The following is a 27222-nucleotide window of genomic DNA, read 5'->3' on the forward strand; positions in this document are numbered from 1 at the left end:
TCTAAACATGTACACAAATGTTGTGTGACAAGTGCTGAGACAGTTAAGTTGTAATTAACATTTACATCTTTGAAGAACTGTAAAATTTACAAACATGCGTTTATTTACACACATTTTTTGTATTGTATGAAACATATTATTGTGTTATTTTTTCCGTTTCAAGTATCGTATGCAATGTCAATGTATGAATAAACAGCCTTCTAAAACTTAACATTTTCCGACTATTCATTTCTCTGATGATGGAATTTAATCATCGGAATCATCATCCGACGGAATTGATATGTCAGAATCAGCATGATAGTGTTTTGTTTTACATTTTAAGAAAGATCTCTGGCAGACAACATTATTTTACTCTTTTGAAATACAGTATGAAAGAAACACATTTTTTATTTTATTTACATAACAGCATAATTACAAACATTTATTTTAACAAGGGAATTAATTATTAGCATAATTAATACATGTAATTATAAGATGTAACAAATAATAGCCAGTATGCAAATTAATTTTGCTTCTGTCAGGATTATCAGAGATTAACAAGTACGTGTCGCAATCAGCGTGATTTCGGAGCTGCAGCTGTACTCGTTAATCACCATCCTGGGGAGTCCTGATAACGCGCGTATAGTCAGCATTTGACGCTACAGGTAGAAAATATAATGCCTATAGTCACATTTCGGCCCCAGGGAGTTAAGTGCCTTCTGGAAAGAAAACACTAGAACTATGCACCAAAATGTAGATAGTTTTAGTATGGCTAATGCTTTTGTGGCAAAGTGGTTAATAGTGTTTATTTTAGAACTGGAAAAAGAGCAGTTAGGGACTGAAAAGAGGCAGGCAAGCAAGTCCTCCAACACGCAGTGGTGTTATGCGTAGTGCGTAAACAGGCCATCAATACCAAATTCAGTGGAGTGAAGGTGAACAACTATGCAGCTTCCTGACCATTCAGCTGTAGTTTTATGATTTATCTCTCTTCTTTGCAGCATCAACAACATCTTTATGGCAGTAGTATAGCTTTCTGTAAGATCTAGTAGTGAAATTGTTTGGTTAAGGTTGGTGACTTTGAGCCTTTGCTTGAATCTGTTGTTTTGTGAGCAAGCCATCCAGCAAGCTTACAGAATGTCAGTGCACCTGAAGTCTTCCTCCACTACAATAGGTTGAAAATCATCACAAACTGTAATTTAGCTTACAAATTAACACAATAATTTTCACTATTACTGATATAATGTAGAGCATGACTTTGTAAAAGTACAATGACTTCTTTGCAACCATCTGGTGTACATAGTGCAACAGTTTATTTAAAATGTTTCAGTGGTTCGGGAATCTTGTAACCATGGCCTGGTGGGACGACCTTTGGTTGAATGAAGGGTTTGCAAGTTTTGTGGAATATATTGGCAGTGGAGTAGGCCATGAAGACTGGAAAATGGTGAGTTCATCTTACTTAAAAGTGAATTATTTCTTTCCACAGTTTTGCATTTTAAAGATTGGGTTAAAGTTTTATGCTTTGTCTTGGTAACAGTTCTTTTCAGACTCTGGCCTTTTTGACTAAGAAGAAAATAGTTCAAAGTGCTGTTTCATAGACAGGGCTTAATTTTTATTTCAGGATGAACAGTTTGTAACAGAAACACTGTTAAATGCCCTGTTCCTGGATGGCCTGGAGAACTCTCATCCCATCAACCTTCAGGTGGACAACCCAAACCAGATCAATGAATTGTTTGATACAATAACTTATGATAAGGTAATGTGTTGCAATTGCTTATAGAAAGAATGTATTACCAGTACTTGTGATAAGGCAGTCTGTTACAAATATACTTAAAAGGTAATGTATTACAATTTCTTAATATGATCATGTAATTTCTTACAATTGTTTTGCATATGATAAGGAAATGTATAGCAAATACTTGTGATAAGGCAATGTATTACAATTACTGATTACAATGTAATTTATTACAATTACTTTTTATAAGGCAGTGTATTACAATTGCTCATGTTAAGTTTATGCATTACAGTTATTTATGCTACTTGTATATACGTGTAATTACCCGTGGCATAGTAATATATCTACAGTTGCTTTTGTTAATGTAATGTATAACAATTACTTATGATGTGGTAATTCATTACAATTACTTTTGAAATGATAATGTATTAAGATTACTTACAATAATGTTAATGTGTTTTAATTACTTATGAATCAGATAAAGTTATGTAGATTATGTAATTTTCACATAATTATTCAGCATTTTCTTGACGTGGATAGCAGCCTTATTAGTAGTTTAGAAAGTTTTGAAAAACTTGAGCGTTAATGTTTTTAGGACATAGTGCTGATCTACATTTGTGAGTTTTGAATTCACAAATGGAATTATGTGAAGTTTGCAATTTGCAGAGAACAGGTTAGTACTGGTACAGAATCCAGGAACATTGGTTATGTTAACTGCCTGGCATTACGTAACTAAAATAGTGATAAAAAATTACGCTTAACCCTTATAATGCTGTACACGACTGATTCTGCCTTTGCGACCAGTGTAGATGTGCAGGCTGATCATGATCTGCACTGTCCACCATTCAGTCAGTATTTTTTCAGTAAGCACCCCTTTTAACAGGTAATGGTACTGTCCATATTGAAAGACAGACAAGTTCATTACAGAAATTTAGCAGGGTAAGGGTTAAAGCATACTTACATCATGAAACAGATTTATTACGTTACCATAATTGAGCCATGCCATGAGAAAACCAACATAGTGCATTTTCGACCAGCATGGACCCACGCAGTCTGGTCAGGATCCATGCTGTTCACTAACAGTTTCTCTAATTGCAATAGGCTTTGAAAGCAAAGAGCATGGGTCCTGACCAGACTGCGTGGATGTGCAGGCTCGACTGGATCCATGCTGGTCCCAAACACATTATGTTCGTTTTCTCATGGGGCGGCTCAAATAGTGATAGAGCATGGCATATTGAATAAGAAAGATTTTATGTATTTCAGGGAGCATCTATTATCAGGATGTTAAACAAGTTTTTAGGAGATGAAGTTTTCAAAAAAGGGCTGAAATCATACCTAAACCAGTATAAATATAGCAATGCAGCCACCAATGATCTATGGAATTCTTTGTCAGAGGTAACCTAGCAACTGTCTCTTTAAGGTGGAGGACACATGGTGACACCAACTGCATACTCTCATTAGTAAACGTTTTTTAGACAAAAATACAACAGTTTTTCTCCTTATATAAGTGATACTGAATATTGGACCCATTAATTCGCAAACGGTCTTTCAAAATTATCATATTGGGTCCGCTGGACCCTTTCACAGTTGCTGTGAAAATATCGAAAAAAAAGGCAGAAAATATAAAAAAAAGCATTGAAAAACTTTAAAAAGCGGTTTGTTGCTGACTTTTGCGAGGATTTTTTATGTTCGTCACCCCATATTATTGACCTTTGAATGTTAATTCATAGTCTGTCTGAGTAAGAAACGTTAACTCATATTACAATTAGGTACGAATCGGGTATGAATCATTTGAGCCGTGCCATGAGAAAACCAACATAGTGGCTTTGCCACCAGCATGGATCCAGACCAGCCTGCGCATCTGCGCAGTCTGGTCAGGATCCATGCTGTTCGCTAACAGTTTCTCTAATTGCAATAGGCTTTGAAAGTGAACAGCATGGATCCTGACCAGACTGCGCGGATGCGCAGGCTGGTCTGGATCCATGCTGGCCGCAAAGCCACTATGTTGGTTTCCTCATGGCACGGCTCATTTATTATAAATGGTTATGTTCCACAGTTGTTTCATACACCCCCGTTGAATTACATTTTGATTCACAAAGTATTAAAAAGATACACTAGTAAGGTGGAAAAAAATTCAAAATTTTAAGAAAAAACAGTGTTAATTTACACAATTTTTCTGGTACCACCCCCATTCATAATTAAAAAAAAATATCACTGAAATATAACTAAACACACTGATGGCTTTCCATAAAAGGCAATGAAGCATAGAGATGCATAATTTGCTGCAAGTCTTTTTAACCAAACTTATCACATATTGTACATGTACTAAACAATGTTAGATAACATAGAGTGATGTGACCAGAGTGACAGAGCAAGAGGGAAAAGAAAAAAACCTAGACAAAAAGAGAGAAAAGTCCATTAGATACAGGCCTGTCCGGCTCACGAGTCTAGTAGTTTGGAAATAGACACTGGTTTTTGAACATGCCGGGTGTACAGCATTAATAAATGGGAGTTTGCTTTTTTTTTATCTTTTTTTTTTGGAAAAACCAGTATTGGCCTCTTGATTAGGTAAAAGACATTTAAGAGCACCGACACATGATAGGTCATGTGGCAACTTTCTAGCTTTAATGGTGGAGGAAACCCAAGGTGCCCCTCCGTGCATTATTTTCATCACGAGCATACTGCAAGGATTAATTTTTTGGAGATTTAAGGCCTCGTGAATATAGCAAAAATCAAACCCTGGTGAAAATTTCTGCTTTTATAGTAAGTTTTTAGCTCAACTATTCATAGAATAGTAGAGCTATTGGACTCGCCCATGCATCGGCGTCCGCGTCTGCGTCGGCGTCCGCGTCCTGATTTGGTTAAGTTTTTGTATGTAAGCTGGTATCTCAGCAACCACTTGTGGGAATGGATTGAAACTTCACACACTTATTCACTGTGATAAACTGACCTATATTGCACAGGTTCCATAACTCTATTTTGCTTTTTTACAAAATTATGCCCCTTTTTCGACTTAGAAATTTTTGGTTAAGGTTTTGTATGTAAGCTGGTATCTCAGTAACCACTTGTGGGAATGGATTGAAACTTCACACACTTATTTACTGTGATAAACTGACTTACATTGCACAGGTTCCATAACTCTATTTTGCTTTTTTACAAAATTATGCCCCTTTTTCGACTTAGAATTTTTTGGTTAAGGTTTTGTATGTAAGCTGGTATCTCAGTACTCACTAATTGGAATGAATTGAAACTTCACACACTTATTCACTGTCATGATCTGACATGCACAAAGCAGGTCCCATAACTTTATTTTGCTTTTTTTCAAAATTATGCCCCTTTTTCAACATAGAAATTTTTGGTTAAGTTTTTGTATGTAAGCTGGTATCTCAGTATCCACTAATGGGAAAGGATTGAAATTTCACATACTTGTTCACTTTCATGATATGACATGCAATGCAAAGGGTCAATAATTCAACTTCGCATTTTACAAAATTTTGCCCCTTTTTCAACTTAGGAGTTTTTGGTTAAATTCCTATGTAAGCTGGTAAAAATCCATGTTCAATTACATTTACTTTTATGCTTTAGGCCGTCACTAACAGTAAGGCAGATATCAACACTGATGTAAAAAGTTTGATGCGTACTTGGACAGAACAGATGGGCTTCCCTGTAATTACTCTTGAAAGGCAGAAAGGTGGACATAAAGTTTCAATCAGACAAGAGAGATTTCTGCTGTACAAACAGCCAAACATTAGTACACAGTCTACATCACCTTTTGGGTAGGTAAATAGTAGTGAACAGTTCCACTCAGCTTTCCAATTGGACTTTGTAGCTTACTTTTTTGCTGGGTATATAGTAGTGAACAGTTTTTCTTGACTTTCCTGTTAGTCTGTAGCAGTGAACAGTTTACCTTCAGCATTTTCAGCATCAATTTACCAGACAAGACATGTCTTTCTTATTGATTTGATTTGATAAGAAATCGATTGATAAGGTTTAAACTTAAATCCCATCAAAATTGTTTCATTACAAATTAAAATGACATGTTTTTCAGCCAGATATTAAATGAATGGTGGTGACATTTTTAGCTCGACTATTCGAAGAATAGTCTAGCTATTCTACTCACCCTGGCGTCGGCGTCGGCGTCGGCGTCGGCGTCACACCTTGGTTAAGTTTTTGCATGCAAGTACATACAGCTATCATTTAAAGGCATATAGCTTTGAAACTTATTTATTCTTTTTCTAGGTCAATTACCAACCTCACTGGGTCAAGTTCCATAACTCTAACATGTATTTTGAGCAAATTATGCCCCTTTTGGACTTAGAAAATTCTGGTTAAAGTTTTACATGCAAGTTACTATCTCCAAAACTAATGCAGATATTGAATTGAAACTTCACATGTGTCTTTGGGGTTATAAAACTAGTTGATAGCACCAAGTCCCATAACTCTGACCTTCATTTTGGCCAAATTATGCCCCCTTTTGTACTTAGAAAATTTTGGTTAAAGTTTTGCGTGCAAGTACATACAGCTATTACTAAAAGGCATATAGATTTGAAACTTATTTTTTCTTTTTCTAGATCAATTACCTACCTCACTGGGTCAAGTCCCATAACTCTGACATGTATTTTGGCCAAATTATGCCCCCTTTTGGACTTAGAAAATTCTGGTTAAAGTTTTGCGTGCAAGTACATACAGCTATTACTAAAAGGCATATTGATTTGAAACTTATTTTTTCTTTTTCTAGATCAATTACCTACCTCACTGGGCCAAGTCCCATAACTCTGACATGTATTTTGAGCAAATTATGCCCCCTTTTGGACTTAGAAAATCCTGGTTAAAGTTTTACATGCAAGTTACTATCTCCAAAACTAATGCAAATATTAAATTGAAACTTCACATGTGTCTTCGGGGTTATAAAACTAGTTGATAGAATCAAGTCCCATAACTCTGACATGTATTTGGGCAAATTATGCCCCTTTTGGACTTAGAAAATCCTGGTTAAAGTTTTGCGTACAAGTACATACAGCTATTACCAAAAGGCATATAGCTTTGAAACTTATTTATTCTTTTTCTAGGTCAGTTACCAACCTCACTGGGTCAAGTTCCATAACTCTTAACATGTATTTTGAGCAAATTATGCCCCCTTTTGGACTTAGAAAATTCTGGTTAAAGTTTTACATGCAAGTTACTATCTCCAAAACTAATGCAGATATGGAATTGAAACTTCACATGTTTCTTCGGGGTTATTAAACTAGTTGATAGCATCAAGTCCCATAACTGATATGCATTTTGGTCAAATTATGTCCCGTTTCGAACTTAAAACTCTTTTGATATTTAACATTTTGGGTAATAATTTCCTGCTTCTGTGACAATATTTCGAATAGTCGAGCTTGGCTGTCTTACGGACAGCTCTTGTTACAATGCATTTTATCCTGACATAAATGAAATATATTACAGGTACATGTGGGAAGTTCCGTTTACATACTCTCTAGCATCAAAACCAAACGAAGTCAAAAAGTACCTGCTGAAAGATGCATCAGGTACTACTTAGTGTTGTTATATGCCCGAACGCGTATTATGTTATGACGCCGGTGTCCATTTGTCGGTCTGTTAGCAATTTGATATCCGCTCTGTAAATCTGATTTCGAAGAAACTTGACACAAATGTTTACCACATCGAGTGACGTGCAGAGCACATGTTTTGGATGACCACATTGAGACGACATGCAGAGCGCATGTTTCGGATGGCTTATTCAAGGTCAGTGTCACTTTCAAGGGCCAAAGGCCATACCATCGGGCGTATATTACTCCGAATTGCGGTGCTCTTGTTAAATTATTTAATTATTTGTTCTGCTCCTGTTGGTCTGTCTGTAGGTCTGTTCGGCCATAGACAGTTTGATTTCTGATCAATCACTAGAGAATGCTTTGGAGTGCTATTGTCAAATGTGATAGGATAATTGCCTGTGGTCATAGATCAAGGCAAAGAAGTATAAAATACACAGAATGGCAACTGGCTGTAATCTCGCGTGATCTCGCATCAGAGCGTGATTCGGCGTTATCTTAGTGAAGCGAGCATGGAGTTGCAATTTATACCTTTAAAACTACATGTAAAATACATGTTAGCTTCTAAAACAACATTTGTTAAATATGAAAGTCTTAAGCAAAAAATACACGTTTCTTACTATCAAAAACGTGTGGTCGTACGGTAATAATTGATTAATTGACAGTGTCATTCTTTCGCATACAAAATGGCGCGTGGAGAACTTCTGGTAACGAGATCTTGTTTGCAGCCGCGGGATGTTGGCAAGATTTGCTCTATATGCCTTTCAAGTTGCCGATCTATTTATTTTAGTTACTCAAGGTCATAGTGACCTTGAGACTGAAAATGTATTGAAATAAATAAAACAATGTGGCCTACAGCCATAAAAATGTATAGAATGACTGTCTGTGGTCAAAAGATAACACTGTTGTTTTATGGGGTCAGTATGTCAAAGGTGACGGTCACAGTGCCTTTTAGACTGAAAGAGTTTCCCAAAATTACCTGCCCAGCTGTTTGTCACTTGGGGCCTTGAACATGAAAGGGCATATGTGTTAGATAAACAGCTCTTGTTGTTCAAAATTTACTGTAAAAAATATGTATTTCAGTTAATATCCCTGAACAGTTGGTAAGGAATGAAAAGGAAGGATTTTTAAAATTTTCATTTCTTCCTATTCTGATAGTAAAAGTTTTAAACCAAAAACTGCTAAGCAATGGATTTCATTTTTTTGGTGCTGCACCTAAATTGTAAATAACAGCAGTACTCGTGCACCATTTAAAAAAATGGAATATATTTTTTCTGAAAAGAGGGCATTTTATTTACTTTAACAGGTTCATTTGAAGTACCTGCAGATATTACTTGGATCAAAGGGAACTACCACATGTACGGATATTACAGAGTGAACTATGATGAAGATGGCTGGAGGGCTTTGATTGGTCAGCTGAACGTTAACCATTCAGTAAGTAAGAATAAATACCCATATAAAATGAGCAGGCTGGTCTGGATCCATGCTGGTCGCAAATCACCATTTGCTGCTCAGTTTTTTGTAAAACAGACTGCAGTTTAATAAGGTAGTGGACCCATAATGACATTCGGCAATTTTTCATGCAATTTCGTATTTTCATCTTATTTCAGCCTAAATGTACATCACACAAGTTAAGGTTTTTATGACAGTCGGAAAATGCCAAAAACGTCAAACAGAAATTACCGATAGTCATTACTGTCATCTTTAGGAACAGGGCCAAGTTTTTGATTCTTAAGGTATTTCTGCATGTTTGATAAACCCAAAGTGATTGCGTAATGTCATTTATCGGGAAAACATAGAATAAAACCTGGATTCGGTTTATGGCAACCCATGATTAAATATATTACAATGGCACTGTTACCATCTTTATAAAGTTAAAAGTTTGATATTAAAATATCTGACACGTTAAATGATTCAATAAAATGTGTTAAAATTATGTGGTAATGTGTGGTTTGCTTTAAAATGGTCTCTCAAATATAATGTCACCACATAGTAGACCATATGAGCCGCGCCATGAGAAAACCAACATAGTGGCTTTGCGACCAGCATGGATCCAGACCAGCCTGCACATCCGTGCACTCTGGTCAGGATCCATGCTGTTCACTAACGGTTTCTCTAATTGCAGTAGGCTTTAAAAGTGAACAGCATGGATCCTGACCAGACTGCGTGGATGCGCAGGCTGGTCTGGATCCATGCTGGTCGCAAAGCCACTATGTTGGTTTTCTCATGGCGCGGCTCATATGTTTATTTACAATTGTGAGAAGTTTCATTGAAATCTACATTGTAGAAAAATTTCTATTCGTGAAAATGTTGATATGAAAGTTGTGATTTTCCAATAGATTCCCATTATGAAAAATTGCTTGAGGTCCAAATTTTTTAAGTCAGTCTAGCAAACAAGCAGGCACACGACCCTATCTTTTTTATTTCCTGAATTTTCTAATTTTCTAAGTATATTATGAACTTTTGAAAGATTTGGGTTGCCATATTACCATATTGTATATGGTAATAAGGTGGGTTGGGTAGCATCGGTTGTTTCGGTCCGATTGAGTTTTCGAAATTTCGGGAGCCCTGGTTTTCATTGATAGCCATACTGATAGCAAAAATGTTTCAGAACTGATGCTGTTTTTATGCCCCCGAAGGGAGGCATATAGTTTTTAAACCGTCTGTCTGTCTGTCGGTCTGTCAGTCTGTCCGCAATTTTCGTGTCCGGTCCATATCTTTGTCATCCATTGAAGGAATTACATATAACTTGGCATGAATGTGTACCACAGTAAGACGACATGTCGCACAAGACCCAGGTCCGTAGCTCAAAGGTCAAGGTCACACTAAGACGTTAAAGGTCATTTTTCATGATAGTGCATTCATGTCCGGTCCATATCTTTGTCATCCATGGATGGATTTTCAAATAACTTGGCATGAATGTGTACCACAGTAAGACGACGTGTCGCGCGCAAGACCCAGGTCCGTAGCTCAAAGGTCAAGGTCACACTTAGACGTTAAAGGTCATTTTTCATGATAGTGCATTCATGTCCGGTCCATATCTTTGTCATCCATGGATGGATTTTCAAATAACTTGGCATGAATGTGTACCACAGTAAGACGACGTGTCGCGCGCAAGACCCAGGTCTGTACCTCAAAAGTCAAGGTCACACTTAGACGTTAAAGGTCATATTTCATGATAGTTCAATGATGGGCATGTCCGGTCCATATCTTTGTCATTCATGCATGGATTTTAGAATAACTACGCATGAATGTGTGGCACAGTAAGTCGACGTGTCGCGCGCAAGACCCAGGTATGTAGGTCAAAGGTCCTAAACTCTAACACCAGCCATAACTATTCATTCAAAGTGCCATTGGGGGCATGTGTCATCCTATGGAGACAGCTCTTGTTTTAGTAAGTCTAACCATTTTGAAGTTTGGGGGAATTGACTTTTCACTGACTTACCAGTAATTTCAGTATAAAAAAATTGTACAACAAAATGTATTATTAAATGAAAATGCTATTGAACCAAATTGAGAGTTGAATGCAAAAGAAGTCCAAGTGCTTCTTTATTTTCTTGTACTCGGACTTCTTTTGCATTCACTCTTGAAATTTATTGTAAATAAACATTTATGTTGTAGGTGTTTACAGCAACAGAAAGGGCGGGAATGATTGACGATGCTTTCATGCTGGCACGAGCTGGGCTACTGAATTACAGTATAGCCCTTGATCTCTCACTGTACATGGTGAATGAAGAGGATTACATTCCCTGGCAGACATTGATAGATAACTGGAAATTTATAGAACATAGGATAGAAGATAAACCAGTCTATTCTAGATTTAAAAACGTTCAGCTGAAACTTATGAAAAAACAGGTATTGTGTTCCAGTTTTGAGGCTCACTAATTTTGTCAGCATGGAGATCTGAACCGTTCAACCAGTATTTTACCAAACTTTATCTCTTACTTTTTATACGCCAGTCTCTGAAAGAACGGGGCCTATTATGCGAACACCCGTGCCGAGCAGGCGGGCGGTTGGCGTCCAAAGCATGTCCACTCTCTAAGTCGAACAGTTTTCATCCGATCTTCACCAAACTTGATGAAAATGTCAATGGGCATAATATCTCAGCCAAGTTCGATAATCACCCAACTCGCCCCAGGCACTCTTGAATTATGGCCCTTGATTTACTAAAAAACTGCGAATTTAGCCTTGTCCGCTCTCTAAGTTGAACAGTTTTCATCTGGTCTTCACCAAACTTGCTGACAATGTTTGTGGGCATAATATCTCATCCAAGTTTAATAACCACCCAAATTGCCCCAGGCACTGTTGGATTATGGCCCTTGAATAACTCGAAAAACTGCGAATTTAGCCTTGTCCGCTCTCTAAGTCAAACAGTTTTCATCCGATCTTCACCAAATTTGCTGACAATGTTTATGGGCATAATATTGATAGGTTGATAACCGCCCAAGTCGCCAAAGGCACTCTTGGATTATGCCTTAAATTACTCGAATAACTGCGAATTTAGCCTTGTCCGCTCTTTTAGTCGAACAGTTTTTATCTGACGGGAGTATTTTGTGACAGTCTGGCACTTTTGTTGTATATAGGAATTAAAGTTACATGTTTGGAGTTGACTGTGTGAAATTACTAGGACTAATTCAATCAGTTTGAGTTTTACAATTCATTAAAACATGTAATTTATTTTGTATACCTTCATTAAATGAAAATGTTGACTTTATCAGCTAAATTCCTCAGTAGACATTGTGACTGCCATGTACCTTTACTTACCTAGAATACTGGAGTGGCTGCCAGATATCTTTACCTATCTAGCTTACTGGAGTGACTGCCAGATATCTCTACCTATCTAGCTTACTGGAGTGGCTGCCAGATAGCTTTACCTATCTAGCTTACTTGGGTGACTGTAATATACCTGTACCTGTCAAGCATACTGGGGTGGCTGTCAGATACCTTTACCTGCCTAGCTTACTTGGTTTGTTACCAGATACCTTAACCTATCTAGCATACAGGTGTGGCTGCCAGATATCTTTACCTGCCTAGCTTACAGGTGTGGCTGCCAGATATCTTTACCTGTCTAGCTTACAGGTGTGGCTGCCAGATATCTTTACCTGTCTAGCATACAGGTGTGGCTGCCAGATATCTTTACCTGCCTAGCTTACTGGGTTTGTTACATGATACCTTAACCTATCTAGCATACAGGTGTGGCTGCCAGATATCTTTACCAGTCTAGCTTACAGGTGTGGCTGCCAGATATCTTTACCTCTACCTACCTAGCCTACTGTCAGAAAAATAAATAAAATGATTATGTTATATTTTAGATAGAAAAGATGACATGGGAGGACGAAGGTTCTATGCTTGACAAATATTTAAGGACTGCTATCCTTAATTTAGCTGTTAGTCTAGAACATGAGAAATCTGTGAACAAAGGGAAAGAACTCTTCCAGCAATGGAAAACAAATCATAGAAGGTACGAAAGGCCACTATTAAAGGCATATGCTAGAATGCCCCGTGTAGATGAGTCAATTTTTTCCCAGTAATAGAATTTCTTCAAACTTTGGATATTGAAGGACAATCATCTAAGAAACAAAATACATGTACACTATAAAAATTATTCGTCACCAGTATTGAAGAAGAGTTATCTGCCCTTGAAAACAGAATTAAATATGCAATAAATAATATTAGGTCACCGTTATTGAAAAAGAGTTATCTGCCCTTGAAAATGTCATTTCCTATGATTTTTATTGCATATCTTTGTTTCTCAGATGATTGCCCTTCAATATTCAAAGTTTGAAGAAATTCTATTATTGGGAAAAATTTCACCCCGAATTCTAGCGTATAAGGGAGATTAAGCACGATCATTAAAGGCCTAGATTTTGGCAGTGGGCCAAGGGATTTCTGTCTTCACCAGCACAGTTGGGGACTAATGACCATCACAGTATTCTTCCAATAAACAAGGGTCATTGTTTATTGGAGAGTCAGTCTACTTTACAAGTGTATCAATTAGTGAGAAGGGGAAACAGTGTAATTTATTTTAAATTAATGAATAATTGATAACTTTTTAAGTTATACTTTTTTTTTGGATTTCTATGTAAAGAAAAATATTTGTTGATCAAACACAATAATAAAATAATCAGAAACTTATTTTCCTAATAATGAAATAATGAGAAACTTCCTTAAAGAAAGATGCAAGTTTTTAGTTTTTCAAATTGTGTCTGGAGAATTGTGATATTTCAGAAAAATGTGACTTTCACTCATCTAAAGCTTGCAGAATACTTTAAATAACATTTGTCTAACTTGAATTGAAAACAGAATGTGCATTTCACAGCAATCTGACTAAAGTACATCTCCTATTACGCTACGCATAGGATCTGAAAACGACCTATTCATTGCCTCGTTCTGACGGTTCTTTCGCTAGCCAATCAGAGCCTAGCTTACAACATCTTGCAAATCTACATGTAGCATTGACTTTTGATATTTACAATTCTTATGTCGTAATGTATCAGATAGCCGGTTAGCTCAGTCGGTAGGCCACTTGCTTTGTAAGCGAGGGGTCCCGGGTTCGAGTCCTGGAATAACCGCATATTTTTCTTATCCTTTGACAATCGAACAAGTCGTCTGATTGGATAACATAAAAATAGCAATAATGGAAATCCAAAATATACAGAAGACGAATGTGAATAGGTCGTTCTCAGATCTTCGTTTAGAAGATCAAGTACTTTAGTCAGATTGCATTTCACAGTTACAAAGCAAAGCATGAAAAAAAGTCACTTTTGGCAACATACTGAAAATGAAATTTGAGTACAGATGGAACATAATAATAATTAAAAAATTGAATATTCAAATGATGTTAATTACATGAATACAAGAAAATCAATTTCCAGTTCGAAAATTATTGTTTGTCAGCACAAAGAACTCATGAAGTTTTCACTATACTTGTGTTTTATTATCATTATTATTTTCAATATTATTACTGTATCTTTTATCATCCTATGTGTAATATAATAATAATAATAATCATGATGATTTTTATTATTATTATTATCATTATTATAACACAATAATAGTTATTATCATCTATATAATATCAAGATAATAATTATTATTATCATTCCACATTCACTGAAAAAAAATAATTTCTTTCAACTCCACTGCACACATCTTCATGGTCTAGTTGGGGTCCCCGCTGTGCCAATTGCCCTCTAATCAGTCACTGTTCATAATCGCTGATAAGCAGCAGATAAGATGGAAGTTGTATATTGGATTTGTGGGGGGACACTTATATAGTAGTGAATCTAGGCCTTTAAGTATATAATATTTATTTATTTGTTGGATTTAAGGTCGCACTGACACATGATAGGTCATATGGCGACTTTCCAGCTTTAATGGTGGAGGAAGATCCCAGGTGCCCCTCCGTGCATTATTTCATCACGAGCGGGTACCTGGGTAGACCCACCAACCTTCCATAAGCCAGCTGGATGGCTTCCTCACATGAAGAATTCAACGTCCCGAGTGAGACTCGAATTCACATCGATGAGGGGCAAGTGATTTGAAGACAGCTATCTTAACCACTCGGCCACGGAGGCCCCTTAAGTATATAATAATATTTGCAGAGGTCATGCTAACATTCCTACGGTGCCCCTAAAGTGACATGTTACACACATTTTTCCAATTAGGTAATGTGAGACTTTTTTTTATTTCATTTAAACGAAATGATTTCGTTTAAACGAAATAACTTTTTCGTTTAAACGAAATCATTTCATTTAAACGAAATAAAAAGAAGTCTCACATTACCTAATTGGAAAAAAAGTGTGTAACATGTCACTTTAGGGGCACCGTACATTCCAACTAATTTTGCAACACATTCTGACACTGATTTCCAGACAAAATCTTTAAAAAGGCATATCGTCGCACCACGTAATTTTACGCACACCTATTTCGACGCCAATTTGTTTTGACCTCGTTCTCGATTAACTTGGGGTTTCCGATGACGTAGTTACTCGGTGTAATCACAGAAAACATCATGGTTAATTTTACCGATAAAAAGGTTGGAAAGTTCAGGAATTTGAAGATATTTATCAACTTACATTTACCCCATACATGATTTTTAATGTTTCTACAAATGCAAATTTTCATCCATTTTAAAAACGTCCCTGTGGAAGCTTAGATTAAAAAAGTTACGGGAAATTTTGTTGTACGTCTGCAGCCGACTTTGGTGCTATCAAGGTCACATCACTGCCACGTGACATATGTAATCGCACTTTTTTATGCACTGTTTTGGAAGGTGTACGCATTATATATCAATGCGATCATTACTACACACTTCGTTTTTTTTCTCTTTTCAACTGGGCTGCGAACACTGGGTTCATCTAAAGTTTTGTATAAAACAAAATGTGCCAAATTCCTCTGTAAACACTGCAGTCCAGAAAAATGAAAGAAAAAACATCAGACAGTGTGTATTAAAAAAGCAAAGTGATTATTTATGTTCTTAGCCCCTTATGTTGATGAATGTTTAAATGTTTTCCCATTTATTAATATCATTTGGCCTTTAATATTGATTATCTACTTGCATCTGCTTTTATGTCAAGTTTTATTGCAGCATCCATGACAGTTATGGTGTAGCGCATTACTTACAGTGATTGCACAAATATTTAAGCCAATCAATAGCTTCGTAACAAGTATCATGTAAAATGCGTCGAAATAGGTGTGTTAGAAAAAGTATGGCCGATCACACTAGTTGTTGTTTACCATTTGATTTCTGGCAGGTAGTTGTTTAGAATAAGATGTTATTGGTATGATTCAATGCATAAAAGGTTAGTGTACGTGCAGCATCTAATAGAATCAAGTATGTTACTGAATGAAAAAGCGCGGCCATGCTGCTTGTTATGTGCGTCGAAACTGGTGAGTCTGGGATATTTAGTTTTGTTGTTTTTTTGCTGCCCTAATTTGAAAGCAACCGAAAGGTCAGTTTTCAGTTCATGACAGACAGATGATTTTATGACCTCCAGTTGTGTGTATGTTCACTCAGAAGAAACTAATCTGTAAACTACTAAAAACATACTGTAAAACCAGAAATTTTCGTGAGGTTTAATTTTCGCTATATTCGCGAGTCTCTACATCTTGTGAAAATTAATGCTCGCATAAATATTCACCATTTATATAATTCAAATTCAAGTATGATACCTTTTTAACAAATTCACGAATATTAAACCTCGTGCACATACTCAAAATTTCAAATTTGTGAAATTTTGACCCAGTAAAAATATATGCTTTTACAGTAGTTTTGAGACTTAAAACTGAGTAATTTTCCTTACATTTTTTTGTAGCATACAAGTGAATTTAAAGAGTGTGATATACAGGACTGGCATCATGTATGGTAAGGAAGAAGACTGGGACACAGTCTGGAATGCTTTTCTAACTGAGAATGATGCATCAGAGAAGATGAAACTGTTAACTGCTCTAGGACAGTCAAAAGATTATAGACTTCTCTCTAGGTAACTTCTCAATACAGTGTTGTGTATTTTTTGTTTGTTTTGGATTGACATCACACTGACACAATTAGTTATAGGTCATATGGTGACTTTCCACCAGCTTTTTATCATGGTGGAGGATGACCCTAGGTGCCCCTCTATGCATTATTTCATCACAGACTGGCTCCTGGGTAGAACCAACAACCTTCTGTAAGCCAGCTGAATGGCTTCCACACATGAAGAATTCTACACCCTGACGGAGGCTCAAACACACATAGGTAAATGACAGTGATTCAAAGACGGCACGCAGCCCGCCCGCTTAGCTCAGTAGGTAAGACCGTTGGTCATGAGTTCGATCCTCGGGAGGGGGGTGGGGTTTCGTATGTTCTCCGTGGCTATTTGATAAACGACATTGTGCCTGAAATCATTAGTCCTCCACCTCTGGTTCATGTGGAGAAGTTGGTAGTTACTTACGGAGAACAGGTTTGTACTGGTACAGAATCCAGGAACACTGGTTAGCTTAAATGCCCGCCGTTACATGACTGAAATACTGTTGAAAAACTGCGTTAAACCCAAAACAAACAATAAACAAAGACGGCACGCTTTACCAGTCTGTCATGGAGAATCTTTTTGTGTACAGATTATAAATTAAAATGCAAGATACAATATATATAGTTGGGCACATTTGTAGAAGGCCAGCTACATTGCTTTGTTATATGCCCGAAGGGTCGTATTATGTTATACCACCTGTGTCTGTCAGTCCGTCTGTTAGCAATTTCGTTTTCGCTCTGTAACTCTTGAACCCCTTGAAGGATTTCAAAGAAACTTGACACAAATGTTCACCACACCGAGACCGTGCAGAGCGCAGGTTTTAGATGTCTGGCTTCAAGGTCAAGGTCACACTTAGGGGTCAAAGGTCATATCAGTTTGTTTCATGTCCGCTTTGTAACTCTTGAACTGCTTAAAGGATTTCAAAGAAACTTTGCACGAATGTTCACCACACAGAGACGATGTGAAGAGCACATGTTTGGGATGACTCACTTCAAGGTCAAGATCATACATAAGGGTCAGAGGTCATATATGACTTTGTGTATATTGCTCTGCATTGCAGTGCTCTTGTTTTTAGCTCGACTATTCTACTCACCCTGGCGCCGGCGTCAGCGTCACACCTTGGTTAAGTTTTTGCATGCAAGTACATACAGCCATCAATTAAAGGCATATAGCTTTGAAACTTATTTTTTCTTTTTCTAGGTCAATTACCAACCTCTCTGGGTCAAGTCCCATAACTCTGACATGTATTTTGAGCAAATTATGCCCCCTTTTGGACTTAGAAAATTTTGGTTAAAGTTTTACATGCAAGTTACTATCTCCAAAACTAATGCAGATATTGATTTGAAACTTCACATGTGTCTTCGAGGTTATAAAACTAGTTGATAGCAGCAAGTGCCATAACTCTGACTTTCATTTTGGCCAAATTATGCCCCCTTTTGGACTTAGAAAATTCTGGATAAAGTTTTGCGTGCAAGTACATACAGCTATTTCTAAAAGGCATATAGATTTGATACTTATTTTTTCTTTTTCTAGATCAATTACCAACCTCACTGGGCCAAGACCCATAACTCTGACATGTATTTTGAGCAAATTATGCCCCCTTTTAGACTTAGAAAATTTTGGTTAAAGTTTTACATGCAAGTTACTATCTCCAAAACTAATGCAAATATTGATGTTAAACTTCACATGTGTCTTTGGGGTTATAAAACTAGTTGATAGCAGCAAGTCCCATAACTCTGACCTTCATTTTGGCCAAATTATGCCCCCTTTTGGACTTAGAAAATTCTGGTTAAAGTTTTGCGTGCAAGTACATACAGCTATTTCTAAAAGGCATATAGATTTGAAACTTATTTTTTCTTTTTCTAGATCAATTACCAACCTCACTGGGTCAAGTCCCATAACCCTGACATGTTTTTTGAGCAAATTATGCCCCCTTTTAGACTTAGAAAATTTTGCTTAAAGTTTTACATGCAAGTTATTATCTCCAAAACTAATGCAGATATTGATTTGAAACTTCACATGTGTCTTTGGGGTTATAAAACTAGTTGATAGCAGCAAGTTCCATAACTCTGACCTTCATTTTAGCCAAATTATGCCCCCTTTTGGACTTAGCAAATTCTGGTTAAAGTTTTGCGTGCAAGTACATACAGCTATTACTAAAAGGCATATAGATTTGAAACTTATTTTTTCTTTTTCTAGATCAATTACTAACCTCACTGGATCAAGTCCCATAACTCTGGCATGTATTTTGGGCAAATTATGCCCCCTGTTGGACTTCGAAAATTCCGGTTAAAGTTTTACATACAAGTTTCTATCTCCAAAACTAATGCAGATATTGAATTGAAACTTCACATGTACCTTAGGGGTTATAAAACTAGTTGATAGCAGCAAGTCCCATAACTGCATTTTGGTCAAATTATTCCCCCTTTTGAACTTAAAACTCTTTTGATATTTAACCTTTTTGGGTAATATTTTCCTGCTTCTGGGACAATATTTCGAATAATCGAGCTTGGCTGTCTTACGGACAGCTCTTGTTTTTTGACAGATCTCTTTTTTGTTCACTTATACATGTATATATTTTTTTTGAATTTCTTCCCTTTTATGTTACTACAAATAGCTTATTTTGAAACGTTTTTTATTATTGGCCGTTGGGAAAAGCCGAGACCACTTTTCTGTGGTACAACATGGATGTTACCTCTAATTTTTAGGTGTATTTTGACTTACCTGTACCTGATGAAGAAGTTTTTTTGTGGACTTAGAATTACTTTTGGAAATTCTTCCCTTTGTTGTTCCTGTCCTTAGGGCTCCAGCAGTCAAGTTCTTTAAAATTTACTGTCATCCTCTGATGTAACCCTTGGGCGTATATTGCCCCACTTGGCGGAGCTCTTGTCTCATGGACAATTTTATACAAAGATCTGAGCGAGGAAAATGTAGAAATAAAGGGCAAATGATTCCAAATCAGTGACCATGACCAATCTGTCGCACGAAGATTAAACATGTTTTAGACAGCTCATAATTTGCATGCCATGTTCTAATATCATTTCAGGTTAAACAATTTTAGTTTGAATGAGACTTTAGTGCGAAGACAAGATGCATTCAGAGTTTTAACGTCTGTTTCCGGTACATATGTAGGGCAGCTCCTTGCTTGGAGATTCTTCAGGCAGAACTGGGAAGTGTACGTTGATAGGTAAGAATGTTCAGTGTAATTTTATATTCTGCAGAGTTAGCTATGTAGGAATTAAGGACTAAAAGATTACGCAGCAGTTGGTCAACAGATGATTATTTATATATTTTGACTTGACAATGTTTAAAATATGCGCCCATCCATCTCTGTTTGCTGGTTCCCTTCTTTGTTTTTAATTAAGCACACCTATTCAGGAGTACTCAGTTGTCACTTAGTCTCTAGATTGGCTAATTTCAATTCTATGTTTTTATTCTATTTTTTTTTTGTTCACTAGTAACATAACGCTGCTTCGCTGGAATATCATTCCATTTACATGTGACATGATACTCCAAACGGTCACATTAGAATGACGCTCGGCTGACCTGCCGTAGTGTTATCCTCTGAATGCTGAGTGCCTGAAATATGAAAGCTACTAGTACCATTATTCACATCTTTGGTATAATGTGGCTTGGAAGAGAACTCACAACATCTTGCTCTGCATGCAGGCGCTTTACTGATGTTTATACCCCCACCAAACATGTTTGAGGGGGGTATATAGGAGTCAGTTTTGTCGCGTCCCGTCGTGTCCCGTCCCGTCCCGTCCCGTCCCGTCACGTCCCGAAATCTATTTTCTCAGTTATTACCAAATGAAATTGATTCAAACTTAAAATACATGTTCCACCTTATCACACACATCATGTGACACAAGGTGCATAACTCTTGACACCAAGTTTTCATGAATTATGTCCCCTTTTACTTAGAATTTAAGGTTAAATTTGTTGTATTTTCACTATATCTCAGTTATTACTAAATGGATTTGATTCAAACTTAAAATAGATGTTCCACCTCATCACCCACATCATGTGACACAAGGTGCATAACTCTGACACCATTTTTTTATGAATTATGCCCCTTTTTACTTAGAATTTAAGGTTGATTTTGATGTATTTTCACTATATCTCAGTTACTACTGACTGGATTTGATTCAAACTTAAAATAGATGTTCAACCTCATCACCCACATCATGTTCCCACATCATGTGACACAAGGTGCATAACTCTTACACCTAGTTTTCATGAATTATGTCCCCTTTTACTTAGAATTTAAGGTTAGTTTTATTGTATTTTCACTATATCTCAGTTATTACTAAATGGATTTGATTCAAACTTAAAATATTTGTTCCACCTCATCACCCTGATGATGTGACATAAGTTGCTTAACTCTGACATAAATTTTTTATGAATTATGTCCCCTTTTACTTTAAATTTAAGGTTGATTTTGATGTATTTTCACTATATCTCAATTATTACAAAATGGATTTGATTCAAACTTAAAATAGATGTTTCACCTCATCACCCACATCATGTGACACAAGGTGCATAACTCTGACACCAATTTTTCATGAATTATGCCCCTTTTTACTTAGAATTTAAGGTTAATTTTGATGTATTTTCACTATATCTCAGTTACTACTGAATGGATTTGATTCAGACTTAAAATAGATGTTCCACCTCATCACCCACATCATGTGACACAAGGTGCATAACTCTGACACTAATTTTTCTTGAATTGTGTCCCCTTTTACCTAGATTTAAAGGTTAATTTTGATGTATTTTCACTATATCTCATTCTGATTGGGTTAGAGCCAAAGAGAAGTAACCTTTTTTTAACTTTTGTTTCTTCCCCTTAAATTCCAGGAATTAGTCTATTTCTAGAAATGCTATTTTTAGATTTTCAATATTTTAGGTATTTTTCTAACTTTTTTATTGTAATTCCTATGTAAAAAGTAAAAACATTTTTCTGTGGTAACATGGGTCGGTAAGACACTTTTTTGTATTCACTTTTAGTGTATCTCTAATATTAGAGATTTAATATATTTACTAGTATTACTATACTAGTATTATACTAGTATTACTTATATGTGGAAGCCCAGGATGAAGTACTCCAAAGTATTTTTAAGATTTCTTATGGTTGCCATTCTTCTGTGACAAGACTGTATGGTGGGGGGTATGAGTCACTCCTGTGACAGTTCTAGTTTAAATTTGGATTACACTGTAAAACTGATTACAATTCAATACAGTATATTCATGTACTTGTCTAGAAGCCATTGAATCACCTACCATTTACAAGTATTAGCACAAAATGTTTTTTCTACTGTTTATCTTAAGGCTTGTTCTGTTAAAAAGACTCAATGTCAGTAGTATTATTGGGGGAATAATTTCATCGATTTGTTGTTGTGTATATCTGTGAAATTCAGTCCCATCTAAATATCCTTTTTATTCTGTATTCAAAATGTGAAGCTTTGGAACTCGCATCTCTAAGAAATAACCATTTTGGCCCCAAAAAAGCTCATTTAATGCTAACAAAATTAAATGATTCCACAGCAGTTTGATTTGTCTATTTACAGGTATGCTTCTACATCGTTCATATTTTCAACTTTGATTAAAGGTACCTGCTCAAATTTTGCCACCCAGTTTGATTATGACGAGGTAAGAATTTCAAACAATTTCAGGAACATGCTGTTCCATTCAAGATTTTATAAAGATTTTATAAATGAGCTGCGCCATGAGAAAACAGACATAGTGGCTTTGCGACCAGCATGGATCCAGACCAGCCTGCGCATCCGCACAATCTGGTCAGGATTTATGCAGTTCGCTTTCAAAGCCTATTGCAATTAGAGAAACTGTTTAGCGAACAGCATGGATCCTGACAAGACTGCGTGGATGTGCAGGCTGTTCTGGATCCATGCTGGTCGCAAAGCCATTTTGTTGGTTTTCTCATGGCTCAGCTTTTATAAATGTTTTGTGTCTGATGGGGCTAGGTCAGTAGGTCAAATAATAGAAAAACCTTGTGACCACTCTAAATGCCATATTTTTCATGGGATCTGTTTGAAAGTTGGTCTGAATGTTCATCTTGATGATATCTAGGTCAAGTTCGAAACTGGGTCACTTGCGGTCAAAAACTAGGTCAGTAGGTCAAATAATGAAAAATCGTTGTGACCTCTCTAGAGGCCATATTTTTCATGGGATCTGTATGAAAGTTGGTCTGAATGTTCATCTTGATGATATATAGGTCTAAAAATAGAAAAACCTTGTGACCTCTCTAGAGGCCATATATTTCATGAAATCTTCATGAAAATTGGTCAGAATGTTCACCTTGATGATATCTAGGTCAAGTTCGAAAGTGGGTCATGTGCCGTCAAAAACTAGGTCAGTAGGTCAAATAATAGAAAAACCTTGTGACCTCTCTAGAGGCCATATTTTTCATGGGATCTGTATGAAAGTTGGTCTGAATGTTCATCTTGATGATATCTAGGTCAGGTTCGAAACAGGGTCATGTGGGGTCAAAAACTAGGTCAGTAGGTCTAAAAATAGAAAAACCTTATGACCTCTCTAGAGGCCATACTTGTAAATGGATCTCCATAAAAATTGGTCAGAATGTTCATCTTGATGATATCTAGGTCAAGTTTGAAAGTGGGTCACGTGCCGTCAAAAAGTAGGTCAGTAGGTCAAATAATGAAAAAACGTTGTGATCTCTCTAGAGGCCATATTTTTCATGGGATCTGTATAAAAGTTGGTCTGAATGTTCATCTTGATGATATATAGGTCAGGTTTGAAACTGGGTCAAGTCCGATCAAAAACTAGGTCAGTAGGTCTTGAAATAGAAAAACCTTGTGACCTCTCTAGAGGTCATACCCTTGAATGGATCTTCATGAAAATTGGTCAGAATGTTCACTTTGATGATATCTAGGTCAAGTTTGAAACTGGGTCACGTGCAATAAAAATCTAGGTCAGTAGGTCAAATAATAAAAAAACCTTGTGACCTCTCTAGAGGCCATACTTTTCATGGGATCTGTATGAAAGTTGGTCTGAATGTTCATCTTGATGATATCTAGGTCAGTTTTGAAACTGGGTCAACTGCGGTCAAAAACTAGGTCAGTAGGTCTAAAATTAGAAAAATCTTTTGACCTCTCTAGAGGCCATATTTTTCAGTGGATCTTCATGAAAATTGATCTGATTGTTCACCTTGATGATATCTAGGTCAGTTTCGAAACTGGGTCATGTATGGTCAAAAACTAGGCCAGTAGGTATAGAAATAGAAAAATCTTGTGACCTCTCTAGAGGCCATATTTTTCATGAGATCTTCATGAAAATTAGTGAGAATGTTTACCTTGATGATATCTAGATAACGTTCAAAACAGGGTCACGTGCCTTTGAGAACTAGGTCAATAGGTCAAATAATAGATAAACCTTGTGACCTCTCTAGAGACCATATTTTGCAATGGATCTTCATGAAAATTGGTCAGAATTTTTATCTTGATAATATCTAGGTCAGGTTCAAAATTGGGTCACATGAGCTCAAAAACTAGGTCACTATGTCAAATAATAGAAAAAAACGATGTCATACTCAAAACTGGGTCATGTGGGAAGAGGTGAGCGATTCAGGACCATCATGGTCCTCTTGTTTTCTTGTGGGAGATTATACTTTTACCAGTAGATATATGATCGTTCCTTACAGAATATTTCTACTGTACAAATAAGACAAATCTACACATGCTGTATAAAATAATGAAATTGAATGATACAATTTAAACATTCTTACTTATTATTTTACTTACTTAAAATATATGTGGCACTTGTCATATCACAACTTAAAAAAACATTTGACCAGCATTGTCCAATAAAAACTTTTTTGGTGCAGCATTTTAATTTGGTAGGTAGGGAGACAGCAAACAAACATACTTTTAATTTTGGCCTTACCTTGAAATCCTTAATATTTTAGGTGGCTGAATCTTTTTGTAGATTTTGTTGTTTTATCAGTCAATGAAAATCAAAGTAAATAACAATGAACACAGAAAATAACCTATTCATCTGGCCTCAATTTCAGGAAAAAAACCGTATTATATTAAGGAATTGTTGAGCTACGTCTGTTATTTCAAATAATAATTGTTTTGCCCTTTATGCTCTTGAATATAGTGTGACTTCTTCATCTATGTATGACTATTTCATAGATCAAAACACAAGAATTCTGAATTTTACAGAAACCGAAGTACAGAAATAAGAAATTTACTCAAGTAAATACTTAAGTTTGTTATATAGTGCTTATAAAGAAATATCATATTTGCGAGACTGAAATAAGTACTGCAGACAAGTAGCACTAACCATAGTGTGATTTTAGTTATGAATACATTGTTATAAAAAAATCAACATTAGATAACAATTACTTAAGCAATAGCACGACTTTAAAATAACAGACTTGACTAAAGAATTACTTAAGTTTTTTCGTGAAATTGAGGCCTGATCTTCAGAATTTTATATCCACAAGTTCAAATCCCCATGAAATAATGTTGTTGTTTTTTGACAAAAAGATGGCACATTTTCATGAAAGTAAATGATTCACTGTAAATATTATTCAAAATGTAATTTATAATAGTATGCAAATCAATTGTTCATTGCATATTTTAATGTAGCACCATATACAGCTGAAAGTGAAAATGATTTGAACAGAACATGACTATACAGGTGTGTATATACCTTAAATGTAATGATGTTGAACATCTTTTATTGTTTAGGTGCACACGTTCTTTAAAACCAGGGATGCTGGAACAGGCAAACGAGCAGTCAGCCAAGTATTGGAGAAAATCCAGTCTAACATTGACTGGACACAAAGATACGAGAAGACTGTCACAGACTGGATTAATAAACGTGGAGAGAAACCAGTCTAGTATTGACTGGGCACCCAGATATGAGAGTTATATCACAGACTGGTTTCAGAAACATAACGAAAAAAATGTATAACATATAGACAGGCTGGTATAATAATGTAAATATAAGTCTTTGATACTAAGGTTAAGACAGGTTTATACAAGTATGTGAGTATCAGTAAAAAAAAGTAATCAAACTTTGATTGGTTGATACAAAAGTTGGAAAATAAACTAAAACTTGGAATGTCAATTTGATTAAGTTAAACATGTTTCTTTGCTTGAACTAGCTGTTATAAATACGTGATTATAGGCCAGAACGTTCTCTGTTCTAGATTGGTTGTATAAGAATTTGAAAATTAGTCAGTTTGAGTAAAACATGTCTTTGCTGGGACTGGCTATTATAGATATGTGATTATAGGCCAGAACATTGTCTATTCTAGATTGGTTGTATAAGAATTTGAAAATTAGTCAATTTGAGTAAAACATGTGTCTTTTAATTTGAGTAAAACATGTGTCTTTGCTGGGGCTGGCTATTATAGATATGTGATTATAGGCCAGAACATTGTCTATTCTAGATTGATTGTATAAGAATTTGAAAATTAGTCAGTTTGAGTAAAACATGTCTTTGCTGGGGCTGGCTATTATAGATATGTGATTATAGGCCAGAACATTGTCTATTCTAGATTGGTTGTATAAGAATTTGAAAATTAGTCAGTTTGAGTAAAACATGTGTCTTTGCTGGGACTGGCTATTGTAGATATGTGATTATAGGCCAGAACATTGTCTATTCTAGATTGGTTGTATAAGAATTTGAAAATTAGTCAATTTGAGTAAAACATGTGTCTTTTAATTTGAGTAAAACATGTCTTTGCTGGGGCTGGCTATTATAGATATGTGATTATAGGCCAGAACATTGTCTATTCTAGATTGATTGTATAAGAATTTGCAAATTAGTCAATTTGAGTAAAACATGTGTCTTTGCTGGGACTGGCTATTTTAGATATGTGATTATAGGCCAGAACTTTTTTGAACATAGACTGATTGGTTAAACATTTGAAAAAAAGCCTTAACTAGATGTAGATGCTTAGGAAAATAACATTATGTTAACAGATGATACGAGCCGTGCCATGAGAAAACCAACAGTGACTTTGCGACCAGCATGGATCCATACCAGCCTGCGCATTCACGCAGTCTGGTCAGGATCCATACTGTTCGCTGACAGTTTCTCTAATTGCAATAGGCTTTGAAAGCGACCAGCATGGATCCTGACCAGCGGATTCTCATGGTGCGGCTCATATGGCAGTCCAGTATCGAGTACCAACAGTGGATTAATTGTATGTGTCTATTTGAATTCTCTGATGAAAGAACTTTATTATAAAATCTGCTTATAAAAGCCACTTTTGTAGTATCTGGTTTTACCAAAAAAGAAGTTAACCTGTGTTAGGAGAACACCTATTTAATATGATAACTGTTTTCATTTCCGAAGGGTAGGCTATAGAGGCAGGTTTGACTATAATTCATGAAATCCTATTTAGAATTTAGAATACAGTTACAGCAATTTACAAAAGTTTAAGTGT

At 36.1% G+C, this 27222-nt stretch overlaps 1 protein-coding gene across 1 annotated transcript in view; it reads left to right on the forward strand.

Moving 5' to 3' along the window:
* LOC123542877 (endoplasmic reticulum aminopeptidase 1-like) overlaps nucleotides 1–26992 on the forward strand; it is a 35964-nt gene extending 8972 nt beyond the window's left edge. Inside the window, exons 6-17 of the mRNA XM_053530815.1 lie at nucleotides 1307–1420; nucleotides 1598–1732; nucleotides 2975–3106; nucleotides 5297–5487; nucleotides 7163–7245; nucleotides 8573–8700; nucleotides 10888–11121; nucleotides 12579–12727; nucleotides 16584–16751; nucleotides 19825–19965; nucleotides 22349–22430; nucleotides 25514–26992. Coding sequence (XP_053386790.1) covers nucleotides 1307–1420; nucleotides 1598–1732; nucleotides 2975–3106; nucleotides 5297–5487; nucleotides 7163–7245; nucleotides 8573–8700; nucleotides 10888–11121; nucleotides 12579–12727; nucleotides 16584–16751; nucleotides 19825–19965; nucleotides 22349–22430; nucleotides 25514–25666 — 1710 coding nt within the window. The 3' untranslated portion in view covers nucleotides 25667–26992. The remainder of the gene's footprint in view (nucleotides 1–1306; nucleotides 1421–1597; nucleotides 1733–2974; nucleotides 3107–5296; nucleotides 5488–7162; nucleotides 7246–8572; nucleotides 8701–10887; nucleotides 11122–12578; nucleotides 12728–16583; nucleotides 16752–19824; nucleotides 19966–22348; nucleotides 22431–25513) is intronic.
* Nucleotides 26993–27222: the final 230 nt, after the last annotated feature.

Source organism: Mercenaria mercenaria, chromosome 19 (assembly GCF_021730395.1).
Source record: "Mercenaria mercenaria strain notata chromosome 19, MADL_Memer_1, whole genome shotgun sequence".
In the NCBI taxonomy this organism is placed as follows: domain Eukaryota; kingdom Metazoa; phylum Mollusca; class Bivalvia; order Venerida; family Veneridae; genus Mercenaria; species Mercenaria mercenaria.